General features: G+C 38.0%; 1 protein-coding gene across 5 annotated transcripts in view; it reads left to right on the forward strand.

Moving 5' to 3' along the window:
- Nucleotides 1-12,485, forward strand: part of SLC4A4 (solute carrier family 4 member 4) — a 419,170-nt gene extending 406,685 nt beyond the window's left edge. For 4 of the 5 annotated variants that reach the window (XM_069091658.1, XM_069091663.1, XM_069091650.1 and 1 more), the window contains 3 exons: nt 4,817-4,913; nt 6,895-6,974; nt 7,844-12,485. In XM_069091658.1, coding sequence (XP_068947759.1) covers nt 4,817-4,913; nt 6,895-6,938 — 141 coding nt within the window. In that variant the 3' untranslated portion in view covers nt 6,939-6,974; nt 7,844-12,485. The remainder of the gene's footprint in view (nt 1-4,816; nt 4,914-6,894; nt 6,975-7,843) is intronic. The other variant, XM_069091665.1, reaches the window with a different exon arrangement.
- The last annotated feature ends 718 nt before the right edge of the window (nt 12,486-13,203 follow it).

Below are 13,203 nucleotides of genomic sequence, written 5' to 3' on the forward strand. Positions count from 1 at the left end.
CTCTCTCTCTCTCTCTCTCTCTCTCTCTCTCTCTCTTTCTCTCTCTCTCTCTCTCTCTCTTTCTCTCTCTGTTTCTCATTCTCATGGTCTCTGTCTCTCTACATTATATATATATTATATTATATAATAAAATTCCTATATATATATATATATGAATTTGTTACAAAAGAGATCATCAAATTTCAGCAGGAAGAAATGACTTTATATAGCTCTAATGGGCTGTCAATGAGTGCAAGATGAGGTAGGACTGACCTTATGTAAACCTGGTTAATGACAAATCTCTGGTTGCAGCAGTCCCATGTACATTCTTCAGGAGTGTGGTGCCAGAGGTTAAAAGGGGTCATGCTGGAAACACAACTGACCATTTAAGTTACATCACAGTGGGCTATAAAGTCAAGTCAAGAAGCATTTATTAAGCACTTACTATGTTCCAGTCACTGCACTAAACTCGTGGGATGCAAGGAAAGGCAAAAACAATGTCTGTTGTCATGGAGCTCGTAGCCTGATGGGGGGAAATAATGACCAAAGAACTATTTGCAAGATACTTGCTTGGTAAATGGAACACAGTCTCAGAGGGAAGGTGATCACATTAAGAAGGACGAAAAAAGCCTTCTCAGAGAAGATAGAATTCTTTTTTAAGGCGATTGGGTTAAGTGACTTGTCCGGGGTCACACATCTAGTAAGTGTCTGAGGCCAGATTTGAACTCAAGTCCTCCTAACCTCAGGGCTAGTGCTCTATCCACTGCACCACCTAGGTGCCCCAAGAAGGTGGGATTTTAGCTGGAACAATCAGGAGATAGAACTGAGCAGGAGAGCTCTTGGAGTTCATTGAGTGGAAGCATCCCAGCCCTGTGCCCTAGGAAGATCCCTGACAGCTGAGTAGAGAATAGACTGGAGTAGGGAGAGATTTGAGGCAGGGAGAGCAGGGAGCAAGCTCTTGTGGTAGTCCAAGTGTGGTGTGATGAGGGCCTACAACAGAATGGTAGCAGCATCAAAGGAAAGAAGGAAGCACGTATGAGAGATTTTACAAAGGTGAAATCTAATCCAATAAAGATTTATTATCTTCCTTCTATGTGATAGGCACTGTACTAAGCACTAGGGATATAATTCATAAAAAGAAAGATAGTGTTTCCCCTCAAGGAGCTCACAATCTAAAGAAGGAGACAACATACAAAAAGAGGTAGGCAAATGAGGATGGGGTGGAGTAGGGAGGCTGAGTACCAGGGGTATCTAATGTGAGGGCAACTTGTTCCATGGAACTGAAACCAGGCAGAATAGCAGATGCCGAGTGGAGTGAGATGAGAATCCAGTTTCTTCCCTTTACAAAGGTAAAATCTATAGGATTTTGCAACAGACTTCATGGGGATGAGTATGAGTGAGAGCTAAATTGCAAGCCTGGATAGCTAAGATGATGGTTGTGCCCTTGACAATGGGGAGACGGGGAAATGGGAGGATTGGGTGGAATATAGCTCCTTTAGTACATTCAAGATGAATGTAGACATCCATAAGTAATCCAGTTTGAAAAATCCAATACAATAGGCATTTATAGATTCTGGATATCCGAGTCTCGTCTATATAGAAAGATAATTGAAGGGGCGGTCAGGTGGCTCAGCGAGTAAGAGCACGGGCTCCAGTGTTGGGACGACCTGGAGATCAAATCCCGGGCTCAGACACTCAGCACCATACCCAGAAATAATTGGCCGTGTAGCCTTGAGCAAGTTACTTAACCCCGATTGCTTAAAAATAAAAAAAAAAATTAAAAAAAAGAAAGATAATTGAGTTCATCAGAGCTAATGAGACCAAATGAAGTAGTATATAGGGAAAACAGAAGAGAACCCAAGGTGGGGGAGCCTTGGGGGACATTTGCTCTAAAAGGTAGGACTTTTATGAGGATTTGGTTAAGGTGAGCAAGAAGGTGAGGTCAGACAAGGAGGGGACCAATCTGGACAGAGCAGTGTTGTGAAAATCCAGTGAAAAAAGGGTCTCTAGAAGACAGTGTTCAATGATGACAAAGGTCAAGAATGAGGATTAAGAAAAGACCATTCCATTGGGCAGTTAGGAGAGCACTGGTAACTTTGATCAGAACAGTTCCAGTTGAATGAATGTGTCTGAAGTCAGACTGCAGACAGGTAAGAAGAAAGTGAGAGGAAAGGAAGACACTCTTCCCATAGAATTTAAGCAGAAGGAAGAAAGCTATGGGATGATTACTTTCAGGGAGTGAGAAATCAGGGGGCAGATTTTTTTGAGGCTGTGGGAGACATGGGTATGTTTGTAGGCAACAGGGAAGTAGCCAGTAGACAGGGAGAGATTGAAAAGTATTGAGAAAAAGGAGATAATAGAGGAGGAAATCTTCTGGAGAAGACGGGATGGAATAAGATCCCATGTGCATGTAGTAGGCTTGGTCTTGGCAAGGAGGTCCACCTCTTCATGTGAGACTGGGGTAAAAGAGGAGATAGTGAGGGAAAAAAACATGGAAATGATATAAAATGAGGAGGAATGGAGAAGGAGGGGCTCTTGGTGAGTGGCCTTGATTTTTTCAGTGAAATATGAGGTCAAGTTTTCAGCTAAGAGGGTGAGGGAAGGAGAAACCATGGGAGATTTAAGGAGGGATGAAAAGGCTTAGATGAACTGCCGTGGTGAGTGGTATAGTGAATCAATTAAAGAGTAAATGGTTTGTCTTGAAGCAGTGAGGCCCCAGTTGAAATTATGTTCACATAATTTGGTAATGGATGGAGTCAGCATGGTTTTGTGGTTTTCTTTAGCAGCACAAAAATAGAAATGAAGACAGTGGATGGTGGGAGTAATTCAAGACTATCTTGTCAGGGTGGGATAATTCATAGTGTAAGAGGGCAAGGACCCGGAGAATAGAGAAAAGGATAGAGAGGAACTGGAACCAAGGGGTCAATATAGGAAGGGAAGAAAGCCTAAACATCACAGGGGTGATAACCTGGGAAAGAACTGAAGGGAGGAGGACTTGGGGACCATGATAAGGATAAAGAAGAGGATTAGAGGTCATAAGACCAGGGAAAGAAGAAAGGGTAGAAGGTTATGACCAGATAAAGGAATTTCTGAGTTCAGGAATATGAAACTAGACACATGCTAAGAAGGAAGGCTGTTGAATCTCTTTTCCTGAAAACAGAGAAAATACTTAGGATACAGATCATTTTGCAGCAGCTTAAGGTCAATTCTTCTTAGAGGTGAGAAAATGGACCCAATGTCCTGCTGAGACCCTTTCCAGTGCTGCTGTTCTATAAGAAATGCACATCAAGATGGAACATTCATGGTGAAAGTGTTTCTTTCATCACAAAATTTCCATATTTTGAACGCAAATATTCAGCCCTCCAAATTTGTCAGAGGTCTTAGAGATAAAAGATTTGTAAAACATCTTAGATCAGACTAGGGTTCTTTCAGCTTTAAAATTTCATGATTCTTTCCTTTCTTTTTTTAAGAGTTCAACATATTTAGTCTGAGACCATTTAGAGCCTGACCGTTGGGATGCTCTCAGCCTAAAGTAAACACGTTATGTTCTACCCCTCTGTCCTCTGTCAACATTGCCACTTTTAAAGGGGATTGTCTGAATGTGGCCAGTGGGTAGCTCTCTGTACATTCTGTTGCTTGTGTGCTGACATGAGTTTCTGGCAGACATGCCACAATTGGGAAAGGTTGTCTCTAATCTTTTCAGTACTTTTTCACATTACTCCCTTTTATGCAAGGTACACTCCACACAAACTGGACTATGAGCAGTGCACTGAATTCACTTGTGGTCTTCCAGCCCCCTACATTTCCCTTGGCTAGTGTCCTTTGTGCATTTGATGTTCTAATATGGCCTAACATTTATGTAGCTCTAAAAGGTTGGCAAAGCACTATACACGTATATTTCCTTTGATCCTCACCCTGTGAAATAGATGCTATTATTGTGTCCATTTTAGAGATAAGGAAAATGAGATTGAGAGAAGTGAAGAATATACAGCTAGAAAGTATCCAAAGTGGGATTTGAACTCAGGCCTTCCTACCTCCAAGTTCAACAATGTTGTCACTGTACCTGCTAGCTAGCTCTATATTACTTCTTTATCACTGTCTTTCAGTGTTATAATTTTCCCTCAAGTCTCAGGTCAAGAACCACTTCTTTTTGGACCTTCCAAGATCTTCTGAGCAAAAAGTGATCTATCTGCTCTCCTCAAATTTTCTTAGGACATTTTGTGTGAAAATCCAATTGTCCTCCCCAGTTATGGCTCTCTGTTTATAATTTCTGATTATATGCATCTCTGTGTATATTGTATAAGCCTGCTGAGATCAAGGATTGGCACATTTTGATCTTCAGTGGCTACTCATGCCCTCCACATTGTGGTGAAATTTTCTAAGAAGGCATTTTTATTTATTTATTTGAGTAACAGAGCCTGATGCAATGCTATGGACTGGTTAACTGGGGGGAATCTACTTTATTTAAAACTCCAATATAGTTTAGGTGACAAATGAATCAATTGGGTATTTGTGGGGCATATATATATATATATATACATACCTATACTTATATATAAACACACAAATACACAGTTCTACAAAAATCCTAATAAACCTGTATTTGTGTGTGTGTCTGTGTGTGTGTGTGTATAATGTGGGTTAATGAGGACAAAGTTTCAAAAATGATTTTGTTTTGGCTCCTCTGCCTGAAGGGATGGAGAAAACATATTATGCAGAAAAGAAAGGAGAAAAATTATTTCTTTTCTTAGCATCTCTATGTAAACAGCAGATGGAACCCAAGGGGGGGACAATGTCCTTAGAACATTCTAAGACTTCTCCCACATTTCATCCACAGTCTGACTGCCCTTACTCCGAAAAAGTTCCAAGTATTAAAATTCCAATGGACATCATGGAACAACAGCCTTTCCTAAGTGACAGCAAACCTGCTGACAGTGAGTAGAACTAACCTCTTAGTTCATGCCTGCTTGACACTGACTTGTGCTACCATGGGGGGGGGGGACACAGTAAATCCAAAGCAACTATCCTTTATTTTTTGCTTTATTTTATCAATTTTAAAAAAGAATATTTACAACCATGAAGACCTTGTTTTTTTTCCTCTTCCCTTGTTGTCTTCTTCACAGCTTTTCCCAGTGACTAAAAACTTGTTTTTGCTTGCTTATGGTCTCTTAGACTCTCTAAAGCCCGGGTTCTATTTGTCGTTAACCATGGTACCGAAGTGACTTCTCTTTCTACCATTTACCATTAGAGTAGTTGCTTATGCTGCCTCATCACTGTTACTGTTTGTTTTCCTTAGGTCCAATCAGTTGCCCAGTTGCCTCTTAAGTTCTATGTCGTGGGTCTCTTCATCACTAATGAACAAACTGGAAAGCATTGATTATTTTGAGTCACCAATTAAATTGGGAATCATGAAACTTTTGTATACTTCCTTAGTGAATTTTAATCAAAGTTACAAATGTTTGTTGATTTAAAAAATTCTTTTACTGGAAACAATCACTTTTTTTAAAGAACTTCTCTGTACCTTTTTATTAAGAGGGATCCTAGATGGGAATGGGTTAATCATCACCTTTGACCTTTCTTTTCTGACTGCTGCTTCTAGAAAATATCCTAGATCAAGGGTTTCTAACTTGGTGTCTATGAATTTGAATGAGGGGAAAATATTAATTTTAATATGTCTTTCTTCTGGAATCCCCAAAATTTTATTTTATGCATTTAAAAACAGTATTCTGAGAAGGGGTCCATGGGATTCAACAGACTCCCAAAGTAGTCCATGGCACCAAAAAGATTAAGAATCTTTTCCATAGATGGAATACTCACTGCCTGGTCATGATTGTTCATCACTTCCAACCTGGGGCATTCCCTCCTGCTGATGTCAAGGGTTGGTGGCTAGGGTTTAATAATTCATAGCATGTAACCTGACATGTATAACAGAAGCAATAGGTTGTTTTGAAAGAAAGGAAATCTCAGCATATGCCCTGATAGCCATCTGAACATATTTTCCTATCTTTTATCAAATTCTTCCTTGCAGCTTTTCTCTTTACTTACATTTTTCTGTGGTGGTGAATTTATTCCTTAATGTCAACAGAGGTCCTTGAATACCTTCTCATGTTTTATTTGGAAAAGAGGATGATCATTTGTATTATGTTTGTGACATTGATGCTTTTCTAATTCAGTAAGATCGAAAGTTATTGTTCAATAATGTAGCATCAAGTCTGAAAGATACCACACTTTATAAGCTCCCATTCAGAGGCTAAATTTTCCTAAGGATTATCTGTGTGAGTTTTGATTGAATTTTCTTATTTAATTGAAAGTCCCAACCTGAATCTTAAAGGATCTTATTTTTAGCAGTCTTGTCTCTCATTTAGTAAGTCTGTCACTTCTGTGGGGTGCTGAGGCCAAACAAAAATTAGATCCTGGCTGTTAATGAATTTATTATCTGTCCATATTTCATTTATTGTCTGATAAAAATCAATGAAACAGTATATTAAAGGAGAGGGTGAACAAAAGATTCTCTCAAAGGAATGGCTAGGGAATTAACATGAAATGTTTCTTCCTTGTCCATTACATTTCTTCTACTGCCATTTGGCCTCACAACTGATCCAGTACCCACACTCCAAAACCCTTACAGAGGCTATGCCCTTTAGGGTAATAAGGTCAATGGTTGTCTTTTCAAATCCTACTATTTAGATTACATTAAGACAACCAAATGGGAGTTGGAATTTCACAAATTCATCTTCATTACTTTTCCATTTGTGAAGAAGGCATTGGTGAGAGACTAAAATGAATCACTGTCAACTTTTGAGGGTGGGAAGTCAGATTTCAGATTTATTCTGCGGCCAACATTTTCATTTTCAGTAAAATAATATGCTTTCCTCCAAAGACCTGTTACTTGTGATTTGTGTTTAATCTTTCCAGGAGAAAAATCACCAACATTCCTTGAACGCCACACATCATGCTGATAAAATTCCTTTCCTTGAGTCGCTTGGGATACCAAGGTAAAAAGCAGTATGATTTTTTTTAATTTTGTTTTTTTTTCCCCACTTTGGCAGTGCCATGGGATGTCTGCCCCCAGAAATGTGGTAAGAGCACAGGTTATTGGGCAGAACTTCTTGTTCTAATTCTTCTTCAGATAATAAGTTGTCCAAGAACCAGTGTGTGCCCAGCTTCTGCTGGTGATAATAATGATTCTGAACATGCCTCTTAAAAGTAATTGGATCTCCCAGTTCCATGACCTCAGATTCCTGCGTCAGCATTCAATCTTGTGGTATCAGGGTTGTCATTCATTGATTTAAAGAACATAGTCAAAAACAAGCTATGGGTTGGAGTATCATGATAACAAATTCTCTACTCAATGGTGGATGACACTCCATTGACTTCACCTCCCCCTCTCCTCTTTCAGATTGCTCTTGTATATAATCTTCCCCCATTAGAGTGTAAATTCTTTGAAACTACTTGTCTTTGTAATCCCAGTGCTTATCACAGTGCCTGGCATGTGGTGAGTTTTTAATAAATACCTGTTGACTTGACTTAACAAAGCTTAGGACACTTCGCAACTTTCTAGATCACAAGGTAAAAATCTCTGCTAGGAGGTGCCAGTGGCAGCTGTATTTCTACTCGTTCTTCCCTTTCGTCTCTGTAGCAGTGAGAACATTTAACTTTTCTTCAGCATTCCCCCTGAGCTCACTGCCATCTAGTCAAGCGTCAGCTCCAAGAAAGTCATAATTACTCCAAAGGGATTCAAAAGTGGGAAAAGATATGAAATTGGAGACAGCAGATAGTCTTCTCTTGAGCAATCAATTCACATGTAAAGAAGGTGATGGGTCACTTACAGCTCCTTGTCTCTTGTGTTTTTTTTTCCGTTTAGCCCTCCTAGGACTCCAGTCAAAGCTGTGCCTCAAATTCTAATAGAACTTGAACCTGAAGACGACGGTTATTTCTGGAGGAGCAAGGGAACAGAAACTACGTTGTAACCTGTTTGTCTCTTAACACTGAATTGTTTGGTGTGGAGGATGATATTTTCTTCAGTTTGTTTTTGGTTGTTTTTTTTTTTTTTTGTGACTAGCCAAATATCCCAGTGCCCTCTGCTTTTATCCTGTGTAGGGAAAACTGAGACAAGAGCGCACCTTTAGAAGATGAATTTTCCTGGAAGAATTTTCCTATTCTCTATTATATTTTTGGTAGTTTTTTCCCTTTCCTAATTCACACAAACACATACACACACACATGCACGAGCGTGCACGCACACACACACGCATGCACACACACACACCACACCACCACCACCACCACCACCACCACTCTTTTCCCTTTTGCAGGGGCTGCAAATATGTTGTTCTTTTTAAAAAGGATTTTATAACAACTTTTTACTAAAGTATCAAGATGACTGACTAGGGGAGTTATGTTGGCTTGCTTGTTGTTCTGATTAGTGGAACCAAGCCTCACTGAACTTCAGATGACATAGATTCCCACATCTAAAACAATGCTGCTACCCTAACTAGCCCAGGCTTTTCAACTCTTCCCTAGTAGTCTGAAAAGAAGGTGAGCTAAAGGTACTAATTTCACTCCCTGCACAGAGATACTCTGGCCATTACTGTAGCACGTTCTGGAAGTCCCATTTCCTATGCAACCTTTTTTTTTTTTAAACCTCTAATGGGCTTATCTGTTGAGTCTTTTGAAGAATATTTTTCTTCCTAGATTTTGTTGTTTAAATTATGGGGGCCTAACCTGCAACTTATTTTTTGTCAATTTTTTAAACTTTTTTTTTAATTACTGTAAAGAAAATGAATTTTTTCCTGCAGCAGGAAACATAGTTTTGAGTAGTTCTACCTCTTATCTGTAGCTGCCAGGCTTTCTGTAAAAAAATGTATTGTAAATAATGTGATTTTTGTACACATTAACACACACAGACGCACACAATCTCCAGGACAAGTCATGGGGCTGCATTTGATAATAAGCGCCCTGTTTCTAAAGCATTGGTTTTTCTTTTCATCTCTTTATTCTTTCTTTTCTTTCCTTTTTTAAAATGTTCTATGAAGGAGGTGAGAGATGGGGGCAGTTAACTACTTTGTGGTGTTAGAATATAGTAAACGTAATGGCAATTAATAATGTGTACTGACTTGTAATAGTTCACAGATGTGATTGTATTCTCATGTTGATATCCTATGCAGTATTTTTGAAGAATCCTTTCACATAAAAACCCTTGTGTTTTTATGTATGTTCATGGATGTATGCCGCATGTAGCCAAACCTGCATGCAAAGATAGAAAGAGAAAGAATGTGGGCAAGTGAATGAGAGAGTTGCTGGGTCTCACATGTCAGTTTCCACAAAACATGATCTGACTCAGAATCAACCAAACTATTCAAGAGTTGGAGGGAGTGGACTCTCTCTGGCCAATGTGGCCAGATGTACTTTATTTCCCAGTTACCTGTCACCATTATGGACAGGATATTTCAAAAGGCCCATGAAAAGTCTGCAGGAATAGACTGGTTACCATGCCCATGTGAGCTGATCTGCAAGTATATACACTGTACATATACACTGTTTGGGACTTTTTTCAAGGAGAAAGAGGAATATCATTTGTGATTGGGATCTTTTTAAAATTGGGTTTTGTATATATGTTTCTAAATTAACACAGCATAATTGAAATTGGGCATCTAGACACCAAATTTAGCATGACATTTTAAGCATATCATTTTAATAGGTTGCATTATATATTGTGAATGTGTATTAGACATAACATTTTAAATGTCTACAATCTAAGAGTCATATAACCACATTTGTGATGCATACACACTGTAATAAACAGGGAGGGGAGGACTGGGACCAGAAGGAAACCACTGGCTTTAGTTCTGTGATGACCTGTTGCATTGTGGTTCCCTTTCCAATACCATAAACCTGACTAGAAAGTATGTCCCACGGAAATATCTTTTGAAAAATACAGCTTGTGAAAAGACCACATTCAGAACAGCTCTCACCCTGAAATATTGCTACCTTACTACTACCAAATAGCTTTAACAGGGGAATCCAGTGTAAAATATGGATTTAGTTATGGCCTCTAATGATTTCATTTTTAAGAATTAATGGAGAAAGTACCTTTTAACGGTGCTGAGACCTCACATGTTGAATTTTGACTGCACATTTAAAATGATCACTACCTTTACAACCACTAATTAAATATATTTATCTAGGTTCCTTACCCTGAACATGTGAGAATGCTATCTCCCCTGTCTCATTGAAGGAAACATTCGTTTGAATATTTAAAATAAATCATCCATAAGTAACTTGATGTATTAATGATCCTTGCTTTATAAGCAATCTGGATGATAAGAATGTGGCCTTCTTTGACCATCAGTTTAATTTAACAAAGTACCTTGGCATGACCGAAACTCTAGGTTAGGTCCTGGGAGAAACACAAAGTTTAGAGAAGGTTTGGTCCCTGCTCTCCTGGAGCCTCCAATCTTGTCTGCCATCTTTCATTCTTTCAGAGAATTCCAAAATCATGGAAAGACACCATTGGCATATATACATGAAATTCCAGCCATTGAAATCGATTTACATGTCACTTCTGCATCTTTAATGGCAATGACTGTTTGTACTATCTGCCTATAATTAGAGACTAAAGCTGATTTTTATTAAGAAGAAAGTTGGCATAGATGATATTAAAAGAGAATACTCCATTTTCATTTCCTAGGGAAATGATTTAAGATCCAACCCTTTCATCATCTTGATACCCCTTAAAAGAAATTTCAAAGTCATTATTTTCAAAGAAAGGGTCATTTTATGTGAAGGAGGCTATTTCTATACACAGAGAGCTGCTGGACTGTTTTGCACTTTTACTAAATTATTTTAGTAAATGTAGCAAATTGCTTGGCTGTCGTGTTATTGGTTAGAAAAGCCTTAGTGAACTTACATGATGAAACCCAATTATTCTCCCAATATCTAGCACCATGGGAAGTAAATAAGTGAGCACTAGAAGATTCAGGTTGCTAGAAGCAAATACCAGACAGTGAATGAATTAAAAGTGTTTATTAGTGAGATAAATGTAGATAAGCCAAGGCCTTTTGTGATGGATGCATCATCATGTTGTAGAGAGAAAGGCAGTCACACCTGACACATCTGGCTTTGTACCAATTTCTTATCAAAATTCATTGCCTGAAAATCAGATTCATCAAAAAGAATATTCTAAATCCTGGTATTCTGTTTGTCTTGCCCCACTCCTTTCTCATTTTAAGCAACTGGGGGAGGGGAATGGTGGGTGAACACTCATACTATTTTATTTGTGAAGAAAGAAATGAAAAATATTTTCTTGGAGGTTGAGGAAAGAGGAAGGAAACCCAACAGCCTGACTTCAATGCATTGGATATTAAAGAGCATACATGTTTATATATGTGAGTACAACATGCATATATACATGCTTATGTCCATACAATACACCAACACTTAGAAAATAAGTATTTTATTGGCAGTTAGCTTGTGATCAATATCCAGAAAAACCTAGTCTTCCAGGGAGTTTGAACCATGTTTAAGTACTTGAAATGTATTGACTGCTGAATTCTATGTTTATAAAAGATAAATAATTGCTCTCTTATGCTGAGGTTGGCATTGTTTGGGGATGGGACAAAGATTTCTGGGTTTCTCTTCGCGCAACTCAATTCCTTTGTTGCTGGAGCCTGGGATTTTTCTTGCATTATAACATATTTTTTGGCATTAGCTCAAGACAGCAAGAATAGAAAACCTGGTGGCTCCAGGTTTGGAACCACCCAGTGGTCTCTTCTATGGCATTCAACTATCAGGAGAACCTTGGGATTTTTCAGATCTAGAAATTCATTGTACTTTGTTTCAGCCTTGACTTTGGGGGAGGGGGGGGAACAACTTATGCAATATATGCTAACCAGTCCAAATACACTTGGACCAGAAATTTGGGATATGGTTTATTTCTCAGCTCGTTACTTTGTGCTCTATGGGAGCATATCAAAATGCAAGCTTCTGATACTTACTTCCTTGGCAAATATTGCAAAGAGATGCAAACTCAGGGCTAAAGTCATCCAGTCAAACTTTCAGAGCCAGAAATAACTTTGTCCCAGACCTACAATGTGAAAAGGGTGAATGAATCCTTGCCACTTTTTTTCACCTTTCTAGCCATTTTCTTGGCTAATGCATCTCCATACACATGACTTTGGAATCGATACGCACTTTCAGATACTCTTATTTTTATTCTCTTAAAAGTCTTTATTAGCTTTGGAGAAATGATGCTTCTTTTTATTTTAAATGAAGTAGATCAACGTGCTGGAACAAATTGAAAAAAAGAGCAGAAAACATTTCAATATACTAATGATAATTTTTTTCCAATATAAAACATGAAATTCCTATAACATAGTATTTTACAGTTTTATGAAGCTTTCTATTTGTGACTTTTATGGAATCAAGAGATGAAGAAGATGAGATATTTTAGCATTTATATTTTTCAAAATTAAATGTATACTTAAATAAATAACTTTATGCATTTAGAGGTGTCCAGTGTCTTACTTGTCACAATCTTTATCATTGTAAATAAAACAAATAAAAAGCTGCCATTTGCTGCAGTCTCAGAACTATGCAGGTCCTAATTTTAAAAATAAAATAAAATAGACAAAAACACTTTAAAAATAAAGCAAAAACAAAAAAAGAAAAGAAAAATAAACAAAACAATACTTTTTAAAATAAAACAAAGAAAAGGAAACCATCTGACCATAAACAAAGATAAAAATAAATGGAGAGAACCAATGAACTTCACTCTATATGAGAGGTGTATAGAACCACCATTTTATTTGGCTTCATTGTTCGTACAACACTCAGTTGGTTTTCTGACTTCCTCTCACAAACTTCTGTTTTGTTGTAAATTAACAGTTTTCAAAATGTGATCTGAGATTCCTCAGGGTCTCTGAGACACTTTTCGAAGGTCAATGGGTTCAAAATTATTTTCATAATAATGCTAAGGCACTATTTTAATATAATAAATTGCAATAAATGAAACCCATATAAACAAAAGTTTGTGGGGGTGGGAACCTTCAATAATTTTTAAGAATGTAAAGTGGTTCTGAAATCAAAAAGGTTGAGAGTTACTGCTCTAGGTCAATCATTGCAGGTAGAAAAGAACACAGAAGGCAGAAGAGACCTAGGAATAACATAAAAGAGATAAACTAGATTAGAAACAGCCCAGGTGAGGCAGATTAGGAAACATCACAG

The sequence above is a fragment of the Petaurus breviceps genome, unplaced genomic scaffold (assembly GCF_028583685.1).
Source record: "Petaurus breviceps papuanus isolate PSGF00001 unplaced genomic scaffold, PetGlider_PUasm1.0 126, whole genome shotgun sequence".
Taxonomy (NCBI): domain Eukaryota; kingdom Metazoa; phylum Chordata; class Mammalia; order Diprotodontia; family Petauridae; genus Petaurus; species Petaurus breviceps.